This window comes from Sander lucioperca, chromosome 9, assembly GCF_008315115.2.
Source record: "Sander lucioperca isolate FBNREF2018 chromosome 9, SLUC_FBN_1.2, whole genome shotgun sequence".
Lineage (NCBI taxonomy): Eukaryota > Metazoa > Chordata > Actinopteri > Perciformes > Percidae > Sander > Sander lucioperca.
The window spans coordinates 15,143,271-15,162,958 of record NC_050181.1 but is presented as its reverse complement, the minus strand read 5'-3'; the positions used below and the strand labels follow the sequence as shown (position 1 = coordinate 15,162,958).

General features: G+C 42.5%; 1 protein-coding gene across 7 annotated transcripts in view; it reads left to right on the top strand.

Moving 5' to 3' along the window:
• LOC116046999 (kinesin-like protein KIF13B) overlaps positions 1-15,509 on the top strand; it is a 64,437-nt gene extending 48,928 nt beyond the window's left edge. For 4 of the 7 annotated variants that reach the window (XM_036005506.1, XM_031295481.2, XM_031295480.2 and 1 more), the window contains 10 exons: positions 741-917; positions 1,487-1,579; positions 2,550-2,702; positions 4,479-4,556; positions 5,125-5,181; positions 5,977-6,070; positions 6,369-6,487; positions 11,089-11,154; positions 12,557-13,958; positions 14,462-15,509. In XM_036005506.1, the coding sequence (XP_035861399.1) occupies positions 741-917; positions 1,487-1,579; positions 2,550-2,702; positions 4,479-4,556; positions 5,125-5,181; positions 5,977-6,070; positions 6,369-6,487; positions 11,089-11,154; positions 12,557-13,958; positions 14,462-14,712 (2,490 nt within the window). In that variant the 3' untranslated portion in view covers positions 14,713-15,509. The remainder of the gene's footprint in view (positions 1-740; positions 918-1,486; positions 1,580-2,549; positions 2,703-4,478; positions 4,557-5,124; positions 5,182-5,976; positions 6,071-6,368; positions 6,488-11,088; positions 11,155-12,556; positions 13,959-14,461) is intronic. The other 3 variants (XM_036005508.1, XM_036005510.1, XM_036005509.1) reach the window with 3 other exon arrangements.
• The last annotated feature ends 4,179 nt before the right edge of the window (positions 15,510-19,688 follow it).

The following is a 19,688-nucleotide window of genomic DNA, read 5'->3' as shown; positions in this document are numbered from 1 at the left end:
TCTGAATGAAAAAAAAAAGTATTAAAGTGCTCATATTATGCTTTTTGGCTTTTTCCCTTTCCTTCATATTATATATCTTTTTTGTGCATGTTATAGGTTTACAAAGTGAAAAAGACCAAAGTCCACCCCAAAGGGACTTACCATCTCCAGCAGAAAACACTGTTCACAAACTGCTCCAAACAGCTCTATTGTAGTCCAGCCTTTACTTCAGAGACAAACGTGGTCACTTTGTAACACACGTTATAATGCTCGCCTAGCTGCTAGCGTGGCACGCCCTCATACTCTGCTTCTGACTGGCTAGTAGTCCTTACCTAGCTACTGAGCATGTGTGACTCCCAACAAAGATGGAACAGAAGTGAGATGTCTCACTCTGTAGCTAAAACAGAGAGCTCAACACACAGGGTGAAAAGAGGAGCTGCAGCAATGTGCAGTACAACAAAAATATGGTGTTTTTTGAAAATTAAACCATGTAAACCTATTCCGATACAATCTCTAAATACAATTATGAACCTGAAAATGAGCAGTTTCAGGGAAAGTTTTCACTGTTGATGTGTTTAACTGATTCACACTTTTTTTAACTTCAATTAATTGCAAAATCTTTCCAAAAAACAATGAGTAATCGTGTTAAATAATGGTTATTTCAATATTGACCAAAGTAATAGTGATTATGATTTTCCATATTCAAGCAGCCCTACTTATAGCCTTTCATCTTGCATGTTTTTTGATGTTATGATGTCCAGGTGAAGGTGGAGGCCTCCTGGGACTCGACAGTCCACAAATGCCCCCAGTTGAGTCGCGTGATGTCGGCTGACCAAAGGGTCTACCTGACCGTCAGCACAGTGGTTCAGCTGAGCCACCCGGCCCAGATGCAGCTGGTACTCAGGAAACGCATCTGCGTCAACGTCACCGGGAAACAGGTGGGTGGCCCCTGAGGCATGATGGGTAGGAGCAGTCTGACACAATGCCGTTTTTTTGCTTTCTCCCTTCCATCATCACTTTTCCACTAGTCCATATCGACGACGTTTCATTTCCAGGATTGTTCAGGTGCTTCCGTAAATTCCGCCGGATGTCCCTTATTTTCGCCCACATGTCCGTCAACTTCCACTTTCTTTGTGTTGGCATTCTAAACTCCGGTGGATTTCTGAGGACTATGGTTAACTGGTCCTCAGATCTCTGCAGGGTAAATCCAGACAGCTAGCTAGACTATCTGTCCAATCTGAGTTTTCTGTTGCACGACTAAAACAACGTTTGAACGTACACGTTCCATCAAAACAAGTTCCTTCCTGAGGCTATTTTGCAGAGGCAGTGTGGCTCCGTCCGGTGCTTAGCGCCGCCCATGACGATTGTGATTGGTTTAAAGAAATGCCAATAAACCAGAGCACGTTTTTCTCCCATCCCGCAGCGCTGTGGAGGAAGGTCTGGCAATGCGAGGCTACTTAGTGCTAATTAGGAAATTTGAGAACTTGTGGTTATGTTTGTGTGGCAGGGTTTTGCTCAGAGCCTGCTGAAGAGGATGTCTCAGCGCAGCACCATCCCTGGCTGTGGAGTCACCTTTGAAATCGTTTCTAATATCCCAGGGGTAAGTACCAGCCACAGAGTTATTTGTTAGAAAGAAAATAAAATATTTTTTTTAAATTGCCAATGTCTAATTTACCCACATTGAGAAGTGTAACATGGTTTTTACTAGTTATGTTGATGAATAACTGTTTCACCGTTAACGGACAATACGATTTTTGACCGATTTTTGACCGATTGATATATATATATATATAAATTAAAAAAAAAGCTGTGATGATAAAAGAGAAGAGCAGCATCATCAGTGAAAATTGGCAGTAAAATTAAAATGCAAAGTGAGTGATAAAGGCCACAGCTTTAGGATAAAAAAACTGTTCTTCAGTCTATTGGTTCTGTGTGACACATGCCACTGTATCAGTGAGGACTGGGGGGTTATATCCTACAGGGGGCCGTCCTACACACAGAGTATGCCAGGCATACACACAGCTGACAACCTGGCAGGTGGATGTGGTGGAGAGACAGTTGCAGACAGAGTTGCAGTCGCACGGACACGCAAGCAGTACCTGGAAAGTGGCTGCACGTGTTCACGACAATGCACGGAACGTCGTGGCTGCGTGACCAGTACAAGTCCGCCGCTGTCCGAAGACGCTGCAATCGGAAAGTGTGTCTGAGTGTCCTGGGTGGGGGGAACTAGGACTCGGTTGCCTGCTTGTCCGTTAACAGTTAATGATCGGTTAACAAGGGTCGGCTATCGGTCAGGAAACAGATCTAAATTAGAATCCCTATTTTTTTCGATTTTCAAATGCACGCTTGGTGTTTGAGTTGGGCCATTTTCATTACTCAATGTCAGACCCTTAATCTTTTGGATTTGGGTCTGCATTTCCAGCCTACCCAATCACACTAACATGTCTTATAAATGTAGTCCTTAATCTTACCCTTTTTACACAGCATTGTTGATTACTTAATGCTGATTGGCTACGTTCTGTGGTCTTTGGTACCCTGGCTTTTAACACTGTGTCTCCCTGCTCCCACAGGACATCCATGGTCCAGAGGACAGGGAGATGTTGGCCAGGCTGGCTGCCAGCACCGAGGACGGCCAGTCAGCTGACAGTGAGGCGGCCATAGAGAAGTACCTCCGCAGCGTCCTGGCTGTGGAGAACATCCTCACTCTGGACAGACTCAGACAGGTCAGGAAATACACTTCATGAACTCCTCGGATGGGAATCTCGTCTTTGTAGATCTGATAGGGATCTCCAAACATCAAAACCATTTTAAGGGCCTTTTCACACCTATAGTTTGTTTGCTTTGGTTCAAATCAGTTGATGAGTTTGTAAACTTGGAGTGACTTCACCTTGGTTCAGGAAAATCCAAGCGTACCAAAATGCGTCATTACAAATCACGCAAGAACGTTCACTCCGCTCATTGGTCGGCTGTGTCTTGGCGGGAGCAAGACAGTAAATACAGGAACTTGGTCCTGTGTTCTGGACTAGTTCCTATTTCTTGCATCTTCATGGTCAAACCACCTCATTCATTTAAATAATCAGACATTGTTTCGCTAGTGACGTTACTACGTCTGCTCTGCTCACTGAGACTTCGCTCTGCTCTGCGGTGTGTCTCCAACTTAAACGGCGGCTGGTTTGACCACGGAGATGCGAGTGACGGACGGCGAGCTTGACCGCAGTCTGTTTCTTTGAGAGAAACACTGAAAGCTGCTACAGTTTGCTGCTCTGTCACGTCGCAGATTGCAAAGCAGATCTGACTACAGGAGACATTAGCTCAGCCTTGCTGAGTATATATAGTTGGTGCGGTTCGAGGTCGGCAGGGCTGTAGTCAAGTCCACCTTTGTCGAGTCCAAGGCAAGTCCAAGACCAAGACTAGTCGAGACCGGGGCAAGACCGAGTCCAAGGAGGTTCAAGTCCAAGTCAAGACCGAGTCCAAAAAAGTTCAAGTCCAAGTCAAGAACGAGTCCAAATGAGAGACTGTCGGGATCATAGTAAGAAAGGGTCAAATTAGGCAAAATTATTTACTTAAAATATAAAATGGAAATGTTGCCATTCTTGAACTTATTACTTGTCCTGAAGAATTCATAGTACAAAGTGCTCGCTGACATTGTGTCTGTGGCCAAAATGAAAATGATTGATACCTGATGATTAAGGTATATGACGCGGCCAGGCATATACCAGGCGACCAATCTCGATGCCTGTCCTAGATGGATTTTGAATTCAACTAATACCTGTTTTCTGAATGAGCGCGCTTCATCAATGGTTTTGTTTTGAAAGAGGAAGTTACTTTAGAATAAAAGCATATAGTGCTGGACTCGGTCGAGACCAACTAGAATATTTGGCGAATGCAATGGCCGAGTCCGAGACAAGTCCGAGACAACAATGAAGCGTCTCGAGTCCGGACTCAAGTACTACAGCCCTGGAAGTCGGATCACATTCTCACCACAAACAAACCGCTCCAGAGTTCGATTGAATGCGCACCCGAGACCACTTCATCAAGCAGGTCTTGGTCCTTGGTCTTTGGTCCTCTTTTGGTGCGCACCCGAGTGCGATTGCTGCGTTCTCACCTGCCCAAACCAACCGCACCAGGGGGGCAAACGAACTCTAGTGCGATTCAACCGGACTTAACAAGGAAGGTGTGAAAGCGCCCTAAATCACTTGGTATTCAGTATCATTTACTTCACTCAAAATACCTAAATGTCTGACCAGTCTCTCATTTAACCGTGTTCCTTTGATTGATTTTTCTCTGAAGCATGAGCACATTAAATCCTCATTGTCTTTTTTTTGCCCAAAATGTCACCCAGAGCCAGAATTGGAACATTTTTCTTTCCACCCTGCCAAAAAAAAGAAACGCATAGATCTAATTAAACCGAATAATACAGAACATCCAAACAGAGAAGAGATATGCTATTAGAACTGCTAAAAAAAAACAAACACAAAAACATATTTGTTTGTGTGTAGGAGGTGGCTGTTAAGGAACAGCTGGCAGTCAGAGGGAAAGCCTCCACACGCTGCCTGAGCTCTCCAAACATCCAGCAGGTAAGAGAGTTCAATGTTTTGTTTTTTTTAATGACCCAAACATTAAAGGAATAGTTCTGTTTTTTTGACATAAGGTGGTTATGACCTAATTAGGTAGTAATCTTAGCTCGAGCGATGGATCCTGTGGACAGAGAGACATCCCACTGTGGTCACGGATAAAAAAGATTTCAAACTGTCAACTGACACAGGACTCGGAAAAAAAGAATAACCTATCCATCTTTAGTGTGCTTCCAATATTTGACTGTCCTAAGATCTCTCCGTATCATGGAGCTGAAACAGCCCATGATGTTTGTTGAATAGATTTATGTATAGTTTTGTTTGTCATGCATCTTCTTTTCATCACTTACATGAACTTGCATTTCTTTACATTCCTCTGCATTTCTTTACCACACTGAACTAAACTGTGTGCTCACAGCTTTTATTTTAACTACTGCTAACCACAAAATAGATTTTTTTTTTTTTTTTTTTTTCTTTGTATTATGGGGTTCAGGTTTTGTTTCTTAATATCTCCCTGGTTCTAACCTGTCTCACTACCGCCCTGGTTCTAACCCTCTAACCCTTTAACCAGCTGTCAGCCAACAGTCGGGATCTCTACTCCTCCACTCATAGGCTCAATGACTTCAAGGTGAGACACATAAATCATGTCTACTAATCTTCTAATTGCTTTCCCTTCATGTATCGTGTCTCAGTCTTCCAGTTTTTTTTCTGTTTGTCGTTTTCTATTTCTCATTTGCAAGATTGTGTCCATAATATAGACTAAAGACTTAAGAAAGTGGAGTCATACGCATATATATCTAGGGGTGGGAATCACCAGAGGCCTTACAATACGATATCATCACAATACTAATGTCACGATACAATATTATTGTGATTTTAAACATATTGCAATATTCTGCAATTTATTACCTTTTTTTCCAGCTTGACTTTTTTTACCAATTTCAAATGATGTCTAGAAGGAAACTTTGTCAACATGTGTTTTATCGAAAAAGATACACTTCTCTGTTTGTTCATCATAAACAGTTGAAATGGTAAGCTAAAATTCATGGTTAAGTGGTTTAAAGAGTTAGCTTAAAGTAATGGATACACAGTTGAAATGGTAAGCCAAAAGCAATGGACAAACGGCTGAACTAGTAAGCTAAAAGTAATAGATAAGCGCTTGAGTTATCTAAAAGTAATGGATATACAGTATAAAGGGTTGAAATAGTTAGCTAAAAGAAATGGATAAACAGTTGATAGAGTTAGCTAAAATAATTGGGTAAGCGGTTATAATAGTTAGCCAGAAGTAAAGATGGTTGAAATAGCTGCTTCTATAAGTGTTGTTGCAGTTCTTTCTGGTCACCAATAGAGTCTGCTAAAGGTCACAGATTACTGAAATGCTCCTTTAAGCCATATGTGTATCATCCTCTGGGTGTGTGTGCAGGGCTGGGGGAGCCACCAGGACCTTTCTTTCGTGAGGCCTTCATCTATACGCACAGTGCCTAGCTCCACATCCCAAAGCCTTCACCCAGATACAGGTACGAATGATAAAACCTTTATCTTCTAATGGATTTCTTCTGTGGCTTTGAATTAGCTTTCCCTTTCTGCTGCCTTTGATGCCATCGGCTCAGTTGTCTGCTTTAACTGTATCTGTTCTTTTGCTCTCAATCTTAGTTTGGCACTTGTTTTCTTCTTTTGCCAACACAAATTTCCTCCTCCCTGCCTCAAAACTGTAATCTTTTCCTGCTTTCCTTTTTCCTTCCTGCCCTTGTTTTTCTCCATCTCTGCTCATGCGACCTCCTCTTCTTCTCTCCTTTTCTCCATTCTCTCTATCAGCGCATTCAGGCTTCGCTGCGTCTTATCTCCCTACAGTGAAGGCCGTACCCAAGCTGCTGAAGTCCCTGCTTCCTGGCGGGAAGGAAGATGGTGGAGAGCAGACAGCTGTCCATCAGCAGGTACCACACTCATTCAGTCAGCTTACAGCGCTCTGGATTTAGGCCTGCGGTCTGCCTCGCTGTCTTATCGGGGATTTCAAAGTTTATATGCATCACTGCAGCCTGAATCTGAATATCCCCTCTACACATCAGCAGCTAGTCATATTTCGCCTGTTGCCATGGAAACGGAGCTCATGTAGATGGAAACACAAATCATAAACAGATAAAGGTGCATAAATGCCTCAGTGCCCAAGATGAGTGGTTTTTCAGAAGCTCGCAAAAATGGAGGTAATAAACCGCTCATGATAAACATCATAAACCAGGAATAAAGTGGGCTTTTATGTAGAACTCATATCATGTTTTTTAAAGTTTCTGAGGCAGAACTTTTCACAAGTACACCTTTGTTATATTTACCAAACGTTTGAAGTCATCTTGCCTTCATCAGGGTGGTGTCTGAGGTTGTTTCTGGTTTCTTGCATTGCATAGTCGATGCTAAAAAAAAAAACCATTAGCGTTAGCATCAGTTTTTAAAAATACATAATTTACTCAACATTAGGTGGCATTTTAAATTAGTTGAAAAGACTTCATCATTTGCTGCTTTATTTCGAACCATGGCGATTCGACCTTTATACCCATTGATTGGTTGAGATGAAAGATTGTAATTGTAAAAACTAGTTTTAAAAGATCATTTATATGGGTGTCTGGGTAGCGCACCTGGTACAGCGTGCACGCCCATATATAGAGGTTTACTCCTCGACGCAGCGGCCACGGGTTCGACTCCGACCTGTGGCCCTTTGCTGCATGTTATTCCCCCCTCTCTCTCCCCTTTCATGTCTTCAGCTGTCCTATAAAAATAAAGGCCTAAAATGCCCAAAAAAAGATAATTTATATATTTAGTATCTATGGTGATCTATAAGTCACATTACTGGTTAATTGACTGTATATAACGAAACAGGAAACGACCCACCTACAAGTAGAACCAGCAAAAGAAATAAAAATGCTACTTCTAAGCTAAGTGTTACTGCAAATGAAAAGACAAAATTGCTATAAACAGCAGTATTATTAACAACATTAATGTACACCATTCATTATTGTGTTTTGTGTCTCGATTTCCAGAAAACACAGTTTAAATGTTCTAGTAAACTTAAAATGTAAGTATTCTAGGCATGTTAAGAATAAACTTTACTGTCATTCATGACACTTGGACACGCACGTTACTTCAGTTATAGTCTATATCGACGACGATTCATTTAGGGGATTGCTCCGGTGCCGCCGGAAGATCTGCCAGATGTCCCTCGTTCTGTCCTTCCTTTGTGTTGGCGTCCTAAACTCCGGTGGATTTATGAGGACCAATCTGAGTTTTCTGTTGCACCAAAACAAGTCCCTTCCCCAAAGCTATTTTGCAGAGGTGCCGTTATTGCGTCCAGCTCTCAGCTCCGCCCAAGACCACTGTGATTGGTTTAAAGAAATGCCAATAAACCAGAGCACGTTTTTCTCCCATCCCGGAACTCTGTGTGGACTAGCCAGACCCTCCTCCGCAGCGCTGTGGAGATAGGTATGGCAATGCGAGACTACTTAAGTTACTGACTAAAACTATCAGCACATAAGAGTACAAACGTAGTTGTTGTCTCCCAAGTGATTGACATGCTGTATAATGTTTGTGATCAAAGCAGGAGCTTGCCAAACAGCCCCTTACTGAGACAGAAGCACACTTTGTGAAGAAGAGGGTTAATTAGGAGCAGGTGAACCTCGCCGCCCTGACGCGTCGCCCCCCACCCCTTCACCACTGATCTCCAATCATGTGCCATCGAGACCCGCGAGGCTGCAGCTTTTCATCGCAGCCAAACACTACAGCATCTTACTCGACTGATTAGCACCTTGAGCCGTGGAGGGAAGCTAATCAGGGAAATCATGTGCCGTGGTGTTTGGTCAGATGGGAAACCTGGCAGGCCTTGTTGGTGCAACACCGTGCTGAAAAAAACAATCAGTACAGTGGATAGATTGCCTACGATGGCTTGTAATGTGACTTGATCTTGACCTCATGGACTTGAGACTTGCTTTGACGAGACTTGAAACTTGACTTGGACTTAACACAGATCTACAGGTCATGTAAACAGCATTTTCCGTTTGGATAGTCAGAATAAGGCCTTTTTCCCAAATATAGCATTTTCCAGTTAAGACGTGGGATATGCCAGTATTATTCAGGTTTTAGAAGCATTCTTTTGACATGTATACAGCGCAAATATTACAAAAGACTTGGATATTAGCAGGTTTTTTGATATGCACAAACATCACAACGGCGACCTTTTCAAGAAAGTGGTTGAAGGACTAGAAGAGGGAGGCTGTGTTTGCACGGTCCAATAAGTCACGGTCAAAATCCTGTTTTGCATGGTTGCTTGTAAACGGGAATAATAGTGGAATATTAATTTTCATTGTCCATGTACACAGCTTAGTCGGAATATTGTCTTTTTCAGAATAAGGGCAAAAAGCGGAATAATACCGGTATGTGCATGTAAACATAGTCACTGATAGATAAAGAGTGTTTTCATGTGCTGGCTGCAATTTTTGATCTTTTTTTCTTCACCTTTTTAATGAAAAAAAAAGGTTCATCTGTCCAAACTAAAATGATTACAGCAGAGGCAGCCATTCTTGTTTGCCTGATGTGTTGTGTCGACTTGCAGGTTTACTGTCGTGACCTAGAGAGGGATAGGATACACGTGTTTGACCTGCTCTCTGATGGTAGACATACTGTCCACGTAGGTTGTCGTTCTGCTCAGAGCAAAAGTACGAGACCCGAATCAAAGCGCTTAATTATGATCCTCAGTTTGAAGAATGACGTGGTAATTCCCCACAGAGGGTGATGTCGGGAATGCATGAGAGTCTAACAAACATCCTGATTTAATATCCTGTGAATGTGTCTGTTAAGCACACAGTCGAACAACTGTCTTGATTTATTAAATCTCTCGAGATATAAGACCCTCTACAAGAACTAGAAAAATGCGTAGAAGCAAATCACACACAACATTAACTCAGCTGACGGATCATAATGAGTGTTAAAGAGGTAACTAGAATACAGAATAAGGATACATGATTATGGCTGCAATTATAATTATGGTGCAATTATCCTGATTGTTGTACGAGTTTGTCATGATTATGCGTCTTGAGTGATCTGATGAACAAATATTGTTATTGCACTTTCTGCATCTCATATCAACATCTTGACTGCTGATCGCTACAATAAATTAAATATATTCATTCTTTTTAGTACATTGATGTGCTATACTGATAATATGCATTAATGGGTAATTTCGTATTTTTTCCACCTGGATCCTGTTTTTCCCATGCATTTGTGTCTAGGTGACTAATGTCTTTGAAATTGGTCCAGTATTGAGCGAGAACCAACAGCAGCGAACAGGACTGCAATGTAATGTAATATTCTAAGTGTCTGACAACATTATGGTTAGGATCCCTACAGAGATAGACCTTTTTGTTAAAGAGTAAGAACCAGAAACAGCTCCGAAATCGCCATCACCAGACTGCATTTAAATAATCAATATTTTTAGCATGTATAGTGCCATCATATTTCCACATGTAAATGGGTGAATTAAGGGTTTATTTCAACCAAACCAGAGTGATGATTGTTGGAATAGTGGAAAGATGAACCAAGATGGATTTTGATAGTTTAAAGTATCTTTTCGGTCAAGTGTTTTACGATGTTAAAGTGCTCATATTATGCTCATTTTCAGGTTCATAATTGTATTTAGAGGTTGTATCAGAATAGGTTTACATGGTTACATTTTCAAAAAACACCATATTTTTGTCGTACTGCACATTGCTGCAGCTCCTCTTTTCACCCTGTGTGTTGAGCTCTCTGTTTTAGCTACAGAGTGAGTCATCTCACTTCTGTTCCATCTTTGTTAGGAGTCGCACATGCTCAGTAGCTAGGTAAGGACTACTAGCCAGTCCGAAGCAGAGTATGAGGGCGTGCCACGCTAGCAGCACTTTTAGTAGACGTAAATAGAAGGTGCGCAATCTCCCAATAACTTACATCGTAGCTTGTTAAGACGCTGACGACTGCAGCGATCTTGCTTAATACTGGACAAATTTCAGAGATTGTTGTTCCCATCAGTTACACAGGAAAATAGGGTCCAGGTTAGAGAACAAAGTTTTTAAGCTTTTATAACAAATGTCTGTGCAGATATATATTATAACAGATGGCCAACTTGGCTGGTTAGTTATCCCAGTTGAGTATTTTTTAGGCTGCCAGAGAAAGAAGTACAGCATAAAGTTCAGCCTACAGTATCTGGCTCCTTTTTACAATCGTAGATTAACTTTCCCCCCACTGGCTCTGTTATCGTCATGCTGAAGCCCGAGCTTTATAATTCCCTCCCAGCAGCTAATCACCACTTCATGCACACTGTATAATGAACAGGTTTGGAAATCTACAGGCTTATATTAATATCTAATCTCCAGGTGGAACCGGACTGAAAAGACGCTTACTGGCTCATGATTACATCTTGAAATCTGCTTGACAAGCTTTCAGCTTTAAGTTACAGACTGACAATTGTTTCATTTCAAATGTCATTAACTGAACATCTTTTAAATCCCCCTTCCTGTCGCAGAGTTTGCCTCGCATCATGGTGCAGTCAGCCAGTGTTGATGATGACATGAGCAAACACCAGCAGCCAGTAAGTTCTCCAACCCCAGATGGTGTTCTAGGGAATGCAGTTTTTTTGTTGTTGTGATTAACAATTGTATTCATTTTTAAACAAGATACAGAACATACAATTCAAAGCATGGACATTATCTGACTTGCTGGGTGTGGCCATGCCATGCATTTGTCATCTTGGAAAAAAACATATTTTCTATTGAATATGGACCATAACCACACCAGTCTCAGTTTATAAGACTTAATTATTATTATACTTCTTTTATTATTATTTCTGTGTATTCTGATGTATTATATTATTCAGATTTCAATGAAAGCCAAGAAGGGGTTTTTGGTTTATGACAGTGGTGTCGGTGAGGCAGTTATATATTGTAGGTTGCTTTGATTAGACTCACTGTTGTATGTAACAGTAATGTATACCATTATGCTGTATTTACAGGCTGGTAGAGATCTCTTAAGATGCTCTAATTAATATGTGTATATTAAAGGTAGAATATGTAGTGAGATTGAATGCAAATGAGTGAATGAAGAGAGAGAGAGAGCGCCGTACAAAGCACTAATCAGGAATAAAAGGCTCTTCTCATTGTTTCACAGCGATTATGTTCTAAAGCACAAATAAACACACCTCCACGGTAAGGTGACGCATTTTCGGATTATGAGTGAATGCAGAGCTTCATCCGGTCAGTTTCTGTGTGTCAGTAAACTTGTGCGACGATATGAGACGCTGTACACCCTGCGCGCTATTATTGGCTGGGGGTTACACACCCACTTGGAAGCCCAAAGGCTCGTTGACCACGCCCAGAAACGTCCTGCACACAGAGAAAGACACAAAGAGAAAATCCAGGCAGAGCACAGGGTCTCTGCAGATACAGACACCACCACACACTTCTAGAGGGTCATAAGTGATGATTGAGAGGCAATACGTATTTATTATTAGTCTATACACTGTGTTCTGAGCAAAGCATTGCATATTATACCTGTACTAATGGAACAAAAGACTACTTGTAATGTGAGGTTACTTGTAAATAATGATGAACCCATAAAGAATTTTCACCAAACTCTCAGATATATTGAGGTTTTAAGCGTATTTCAGCACATCGTTTTGGTTTTACGTTCCACAACGTTGTTTTCAGCAGCAGGCTGCTTTTTTTTCAGTAAAAAAGATAATCGACTATACACACTACATGGCCAAACAACAGACAGACAAAGTAGGCATCTAGCTTGAGACAGTACAATGAACCCAGTTGTATCAGTGGTTTTGGTCTAACGGAGAACAATCTGACTTAGAACAGAAAACAATAAGAGAGAAGCTTGAGTCCATTTCAAGGTGGAATTAAGACTTGGGAACAGACAGACAGGGATTCAGCCTTTTGCTGCCTTTTGAGTCACTAATACCTCCGTTGCCATGGTTTCCCTCTTAGGTTCCCATTGAGGAAATCATTCCTCCCGACCTCCAAACAGAAAGCCCCAGATCCGTGCCCCTCCCGCCGCCTTACATCCCGGAGACGGAAGAGTCCACCCACAGCCCGGTGAGCGATGCATCGAGCGGATACATGTCGACGTGCATATCTACCGCAACGCTGTCGGACGTCTACACACTGAGCTGGGACCTGCCTCCGTCATCCGGCAGCAGAAGCGACGGCTTCGAGATGGTGCCAGATGAAGAGGAAGAGGACAATAAAGTGGCACAATCTGACACTTACCCTGAGGCTTTCCCTGTGGACCAATCAGAGCCTCAGGAGTCGTTGCTGGTTTTGGACGATGAGACAGCTGAAGAGAGGACAGATTCGCCACCGTCCAAACAAGACGATGCCCCTTCAGGTTCAATCCTAAGTCAACAAGAACCAAACCAGTCTCCGTCAGTCAAGTTGAAGGAGCATGAAGAGGCGGATTCAGTTGCAGAATCAGACGCATTACGCCAGATCAAACAAAAGCAAGACTCAACTACTGACCATATTGGATCAGAACAGTTAGACAATTCAGAGCCAGTTAAAGATTCATCGTTATTGCCAGAGAATGGAACCAAACGGACAGAAGTTTCACAAGCAGACCACTCAAAACCAGAAACCCCTCTGACAGAAGAACTCGAGCTAGCTGCCACAGACGAGACAGAAGCTGAACCGTCGCTCCGCTACGAAACACAGACACAACCGTCTGCACGAGAAGGTCAAAGTCAGTCTGAAACAATCGTGCCACAGCAGCCCAAACACGACCAAAAACCCTTCAACAGTGCCCAAGATCCAGCCCCAGACCTGGTGCCAGATGTGTGCCAAGTCTTGGTTCCAGCTCCTGCCCCATCTGGAGATTTGGTCCTTCTATCTTTGTCCGAAGAACAAGCCACTTCTGAGGCCTCAAACTCAAATGGCACCTCCACCCGGACTTCATCCTCAACCACTAAAGAAGTCCAACAGGAAGCACCTGCCAACGCGTCGAAGAAAGCCAACGCAGCCCCAGCTCCTTCTCTGTCCAGTGTTCCACCTTCCAAACCGGATGCCTCAGTGGCAAACCCCTTCAAGATCCAGAAAGTGAAGTCTTCAGACCTCCGGTCCTTCCAGCGCATTGTGGGCAAGGAGGAGGGTAAGCCTGCGCAGGTGGACCGGGCCAGCAGCCTGGGGGCGGGACTTAACCTCTCCGTGCCAATGGAAAACCTGGAGATGATCTCCGACTCTGAGGAAGGAGATGCTACTGCAGTTCTCCCCGACTGGTTAAAAGAAGGCGAGTTTGTGACCGTGGGGAACAATAAGAACGGCACCGTCCGTTACGTTGGACCCACGGATTTTGCAGAGGGTACCTGGGTGGGAGTGGAACTGGAGGTACCAGCAGGTGAGTGGAACATGTCCCAATCCTGTTGCTACTTGATGCATTTTAATTGACCTTATTGTAGGGCTGGGCAATATATCAATATTAAATCGATATCCATAAATGAGGCTAGATATCGTCTTAACTTTGGATATCATAATATCGTAATAGGACAGAAAGAAGTGATGTCTTCCCCTGGTTTTACAGGCTGCATTACAGTAAAGTGATGTACTTTCTGAACTTACCAGACTGTTCTAGCTGTTCTGTTGTTTGCCTTTAACCATTTAATCGTTGTATCCACATTACTGATGATCATTTATCACAAATCTAATCACAAGTTAAATTTTGTGAAAGCCCCGATTGTACCCTACAATATCGCCACAATATCGATATCGATCTATTTGGTCAAAAATATTGTGATATTTGATTTTCTCCATATTTCTACCTTATTGCATTCTTCACATACATTGTACTTTGTTTTATCACCACTCAGAATCTCAAAAAACCCTTCCTCTGTCTTTCTCCAGGAAAGAATGACGGTTCAGTGTGCGGAAAGCACTACTTCCACTGTAACCCTGGTTACGGCGTGCTGATAAGGCCAGACAGGGTGAGCAGGGCCAGCGGCAAGCGCCGTCGCCAACAGCAAAAGCGCCGTAGCGCCAACCTGTCTGGATCCAGCCCCAACCTGGCAGCCCTTACCGCGCTGGCCAAAGGCGGAGGCGGTGGGGCAGCGCCTGGCCGCAGCAGAGGAGAGAACCGCAAGTCGTGGAACACCTGAGAGGCTCGCTGTCCGCTAAATGACTCGCTGCTGGACAAACATGATTATAGAGCTCAACAGCGTGGTTCCGGAATAAAAAATCCCATAGATTTTCTCCATAAGGATTTTTGTTACTAGCCATAATGTCTGAACCATCCGAGGGAGACTGACCACGAGCTACGAGGTTGGGAAACAAACGTTTCTGTTCCTGTAAAAGCTAGAAGTCCGTGTTAAATCAACCTTATTTTAAGAAAAAACATGTTTTATTTGTGATCTTATGGAGAAATACTACACTACCCACAATCCTAAGCATAACAGCGACGTCTGGTATTGATCCAACTGGTCCTTTACTGTAAGTTTGGGCAACTCAAGATGATCGAGTCCGCGCTCCTCTGTTGGGAGAGGGAAGGCTCTCCCCCATCAAATGTTCATCACTCATCTGTTAAAGGACTGTATCCTACCTAATGAACTTAATAATTAGGGAACTCCAGGAAAAAGTAGGTTTTTTTTATTAGAAAATAGGAATGTTTTTAGGTTTGTTGATGCAAATGACAACCCTTTCTCTGTAATTAATTTCATGTCAAATAGCAAGCATGCCCTAGAATTAGATCCCTACGCCATCACCCTGGTTCAGTATGAAGGTGCACAGACTATTGACGTAGGACCTGTTGACGTTCTTATTGCTTCTCATGACTAGATTCCCCGTCAAGCACCCTGGCCTATGGGTGGTCTCTACGCCTGACACTGCCTTTCTAAGATCCAACATTCACCGCCACTTAGGCCCAAGAAGTAGGCAACCGCTGGTTGCTTAACACTCCCGCAAAGACTACTACTCTGACTTATGACCGACGTGACACTTCCACCCGCATCGACCTACCTAGGCTGAATCTCACTTCCCTTAAGTTGCATCCAAGTTTCCTTCACTTGCTTCCTTTCCTCGCATCTTAGTCCGTCCCACCGAGGAGGCACGGGAGAGACGCGAGGAAATCATCGGAGGAGAGAGGAAACAAGCAAATGTGTTTTTAGAGGGATGAGACGTCCTTTCCTCTGAAGCGTCCCGTGAATCGGTCAGCTGTATGAGCGGAGTTAGCGATGGCTTTCAGCTGCACGGCTTCCGGCAAGGCTGCTCTCGTGAACCCTCGCTCATAGCTCCTCGGTGATCCCTCCTCGATCCTAGCTCCTCGAGACGGCCTTCACAAAGCAGGGCCAGAACAACTTCCAGGTTCAACCATTGACTGTAAATATTAATGGACAGAGCATGTGTGACGTCACCCGTTGGTTTGTGGAGTCGCGAGTTTGCCCTTACGGGCGCAGCCATCTTGGTTGCGGATGTGACGATTTTAGACGTGAGGGAGGAGTGAGGGAGGAGCCACAGACTGTTGGGCGGTATCTGACTGTGACGTTAGCTGAGAGTTGGCAACGCTGCTTACACTCTACGCTACACACTTTCACTGGCAATCTGGATGCAATTGCTGCTGAAAGCTAGCCTACATAATTCAAGATTTAGCTTCGCTAGGTTTTAAATATATCTTTGTCCCATAGTTATATTACATATAAGACAGGCCGCGAACTGTCAATCACATCATAGCCACGCCCTAAAACACCCCCTGCTTTATCGTCGATTTTAAAATCAACGAGACCATAATTTAAAAAATGAACATCATTCTGTGTTGCAGAAGACTTCAAGCTAGCGATTGAGACCATAATCTCATTATGAAAATGTTTACTGAGGTAGTACATCAAGTGAGAAGTGGGTCACTTTCTCATAGACTTCTACAGAAACCGACCTCCTTTTGCAACTGCACGTGTCGCCCCCCTGCTGCAATTCAGACAGAATGCAGGTGTAATGCACTTCCGCATTTGCAGCACTTCTCCGAACCGGATGCTCTGTCCATTAATATTAACAGTCTATGGGTTCAACCGAGGAGCGGAGAGATATCAAAGTGAGATTCAGTCCTAGTCAGACTCTATGGGTTAGTGTACTGCCATTTTCCACATAACCAACGTAGCCCTGTACCACCTCCACGCCGACCAATACGACAGTGACATTGGTGGTTATCTCAGTTTGAAATGGATTTATTCCAGTGACACGGATTACAATCAAAGGACTATCTCAAAATCCAGGCAAAAGTATGTTTGCATATAGGGTTGAATGTTAAAAGTACCTAAAGCTCACTGGATTACTCTACAGTACACTGTGAGGTTACACAACACCATGTGCTCATATTTCTACTGTTCAAAATGTATTATGCAGCTGCATGTTTGGATGGCCTTCCAAGTATTGCAACTTGTTTTATGCCTATTGGTATTGTTTATTTTTCTCTCGTGCCTTGACATATTACGACTACTGCTCAGCCAGTGTGCCTTAGTGAAATACTATCAAATTCTGTGCTGTTGATAGGTTTTCAAACGGTTTCGCTGGAGCTTCTTTTAGCTCTTGAATGTACTTTTGCGGTTTTAGAAAAAGAACTTGCACTCTATTTACGGATAAATTCTACTGAAATTTTGCAAAACTTTTAATCAACTTTGTGTCCAAGCAAGTGTGTCAACACTGATTGGAAGGGACTTCATTTTAACTAGAGATAATGTGTGGCAGGTTTTTTTTTTCTTCACTATCATGTTTTTAATTATACTGTGTGTATGGGGATACCTGAGGGATTTTGTTGTTTGGAACGCATTTAGTGTAACATTTTGTCTGGTAAATAAGATATTTTATACAATGCCCGAATGCTTATTTATTTAAAGATTAAGAATCATTGATGATAAAAAGCAAAAATCAACATTTTATACTGTTAAATAAATTTCATTCTGCTCTTGTCAACCAGTGAGTGATGAATCTGCGTACACATTTGTAACCAACAAGATAGTACACCCAGGAAAAAAGTCTCATTGATATAGCTTTATTCTCTTGTACATTATATATATATATATATATCATACTAAAATAAACACAAGTTAAAAAAATGAACAAAGAAACTGTACAAAAAAATGTTTATATACTACATCTTAATTACAGAACAGTCTACTGTCCAAAAAAGGCACTAAATTCTGAAATGGGCAATACAGTAATTTTGAACGTAACTAGATTTGAGTTTGATACAACAGCATTCAGTCCTCTTTCTCAGAGCTATATTGGGATGAAGTGGATGGTGTTTCCACTGGGGGACACAGAAGGACATGTAGACCCTGACACACCACGGGAGGACACCCCCTTTCAGAGTATGCACTACAACTGTAGTACGCACAACATTGGGCGGGGGTGGGGGCGGGGGGGAAAGCCTGTTTCAGATTTCAGTACGTTATAAAGATTCGTCCGTTTCCAGGTTTCTTTTGGAAAAGCACTGAATCTTTTTGAGCACCTGAGGGTTCTTTCTTCCATCCCATAAACATTTAAATACTGCTGGACTAAAATGGGTACTTGCTAACTGGGCCAATCTCTCAAACTCTAAGGCAATTCATTTTAAAAGTGTCTTATAGTGAGATAATCTCTAAATGCACTCTTTGTAGTCTTTTCCTTCCACAAACGACTTATTACACTATTTCTAACATACAATATTCTTTGCATGGGGAGAGAACGTCACACCAAACTCCAGAGGAAAAAATAGAAAAATAATGTTTGCTGGTAATATCAAATACACTTTGCGCTTGGCAAGTGAGTAGTGTGTGTCAATTCTAAAAATCAGTATGAGTATTTGAGTCTGAGGTCTTAAAGGAGTATTTCACCTCATAATTAGGGGCCGGGCCTCTTCTATTTGCGCACATTATTTTTTTTCTTCTTACCAGTAAATGTGCCTTCACGTGTATGAAAATAAAAACTTTGCTTATAGGTCCAGTCCTAGGCCAACCTTTCTCAACTGGCATTGTGAGCTAAAAGTGCTGAAGGGTAGCGCTACAGCAACCATTTCAAGTTTAAAACTTTGAAAGAAATGCATTGGGGGGAAAAATAAATAAATAAATAAAAAAATCAGGCATAAAATGTAGGCTCAAGTGACGAGAAATGTTCAGATGCTTCAGAGCTGGCAGGAATAGTGAAGTGCATCACTCACATTTTCTCAAAAACTGTAAAACTACCCAAACTTATCTCCTCCCACAGTTTTTGCTCAATTGACACGAAACTGCACTGCGTCTTCAGACTGTCCTCCAGATTCCTCCTTTTGAATCATCAAAACCTGAGCCTGCAGTGCAAAAATGTTTACTTAAATTATCGCTAAATACATCTCCAATGTTCATGAAAATAAAGAACAAAATGTTGATCTCATGGTAGATACAGTGTGGTAAATTACAGAATTTTATCTCAAAAACTGAATTTTGAATTGTATCCTCATGTTAGCTATTGCAGTCAATGGAAATAGAGCACGTTTTCCACTTACGGAGCAATCACTCTTTGTAAAACAAAGTACATACATCTCTATGTTGTCTACATAAAGTACACAAATTCCTAGAATTTTGTCTTGATAACTGACTTTTTGACAGTAGTTTGAAATCTGCCTTGCAACCTTGGTGACTGCCTCAGTCATAGTGTGACGTGTGAAACCAACTATGGATTCTCAGTCGGCAGGTAGTGCAGGTCGGTGTCTAAGGTTGGGAGTTCGAGCCCCGGGTGATCAGTCTTTAAAGGAACACGCCGACTTATTGGAACTTTAGCTTAGTCACCGTATCCCCCAGAGTTAGATAAGTCCATACATACCCTTCTCATCTCCGTGCGTGTTGTAACTCTGTCTGACGCCCCCCACCGCTAGCCTAGCTTAGCACAGATCCTGGAGGTAACCGGCTCCATCTAGCCTACTGCTCCCAATATGTGACATATTAGATAGTACAGACAGGACAAAGTGGATCACCTGCGGCTGCGGTAAGTGTTCCGTTATGTTTTTAGATGACTGCTGTGCCATTAGCTAGATCTAATGTAACATTAGTGACACTATTACATGAATAGGGTGGTCACTACTATTGCAGTTGTTCCCGGGCTCCATGTATCCCCTGTAATGTTGTTATCCTGT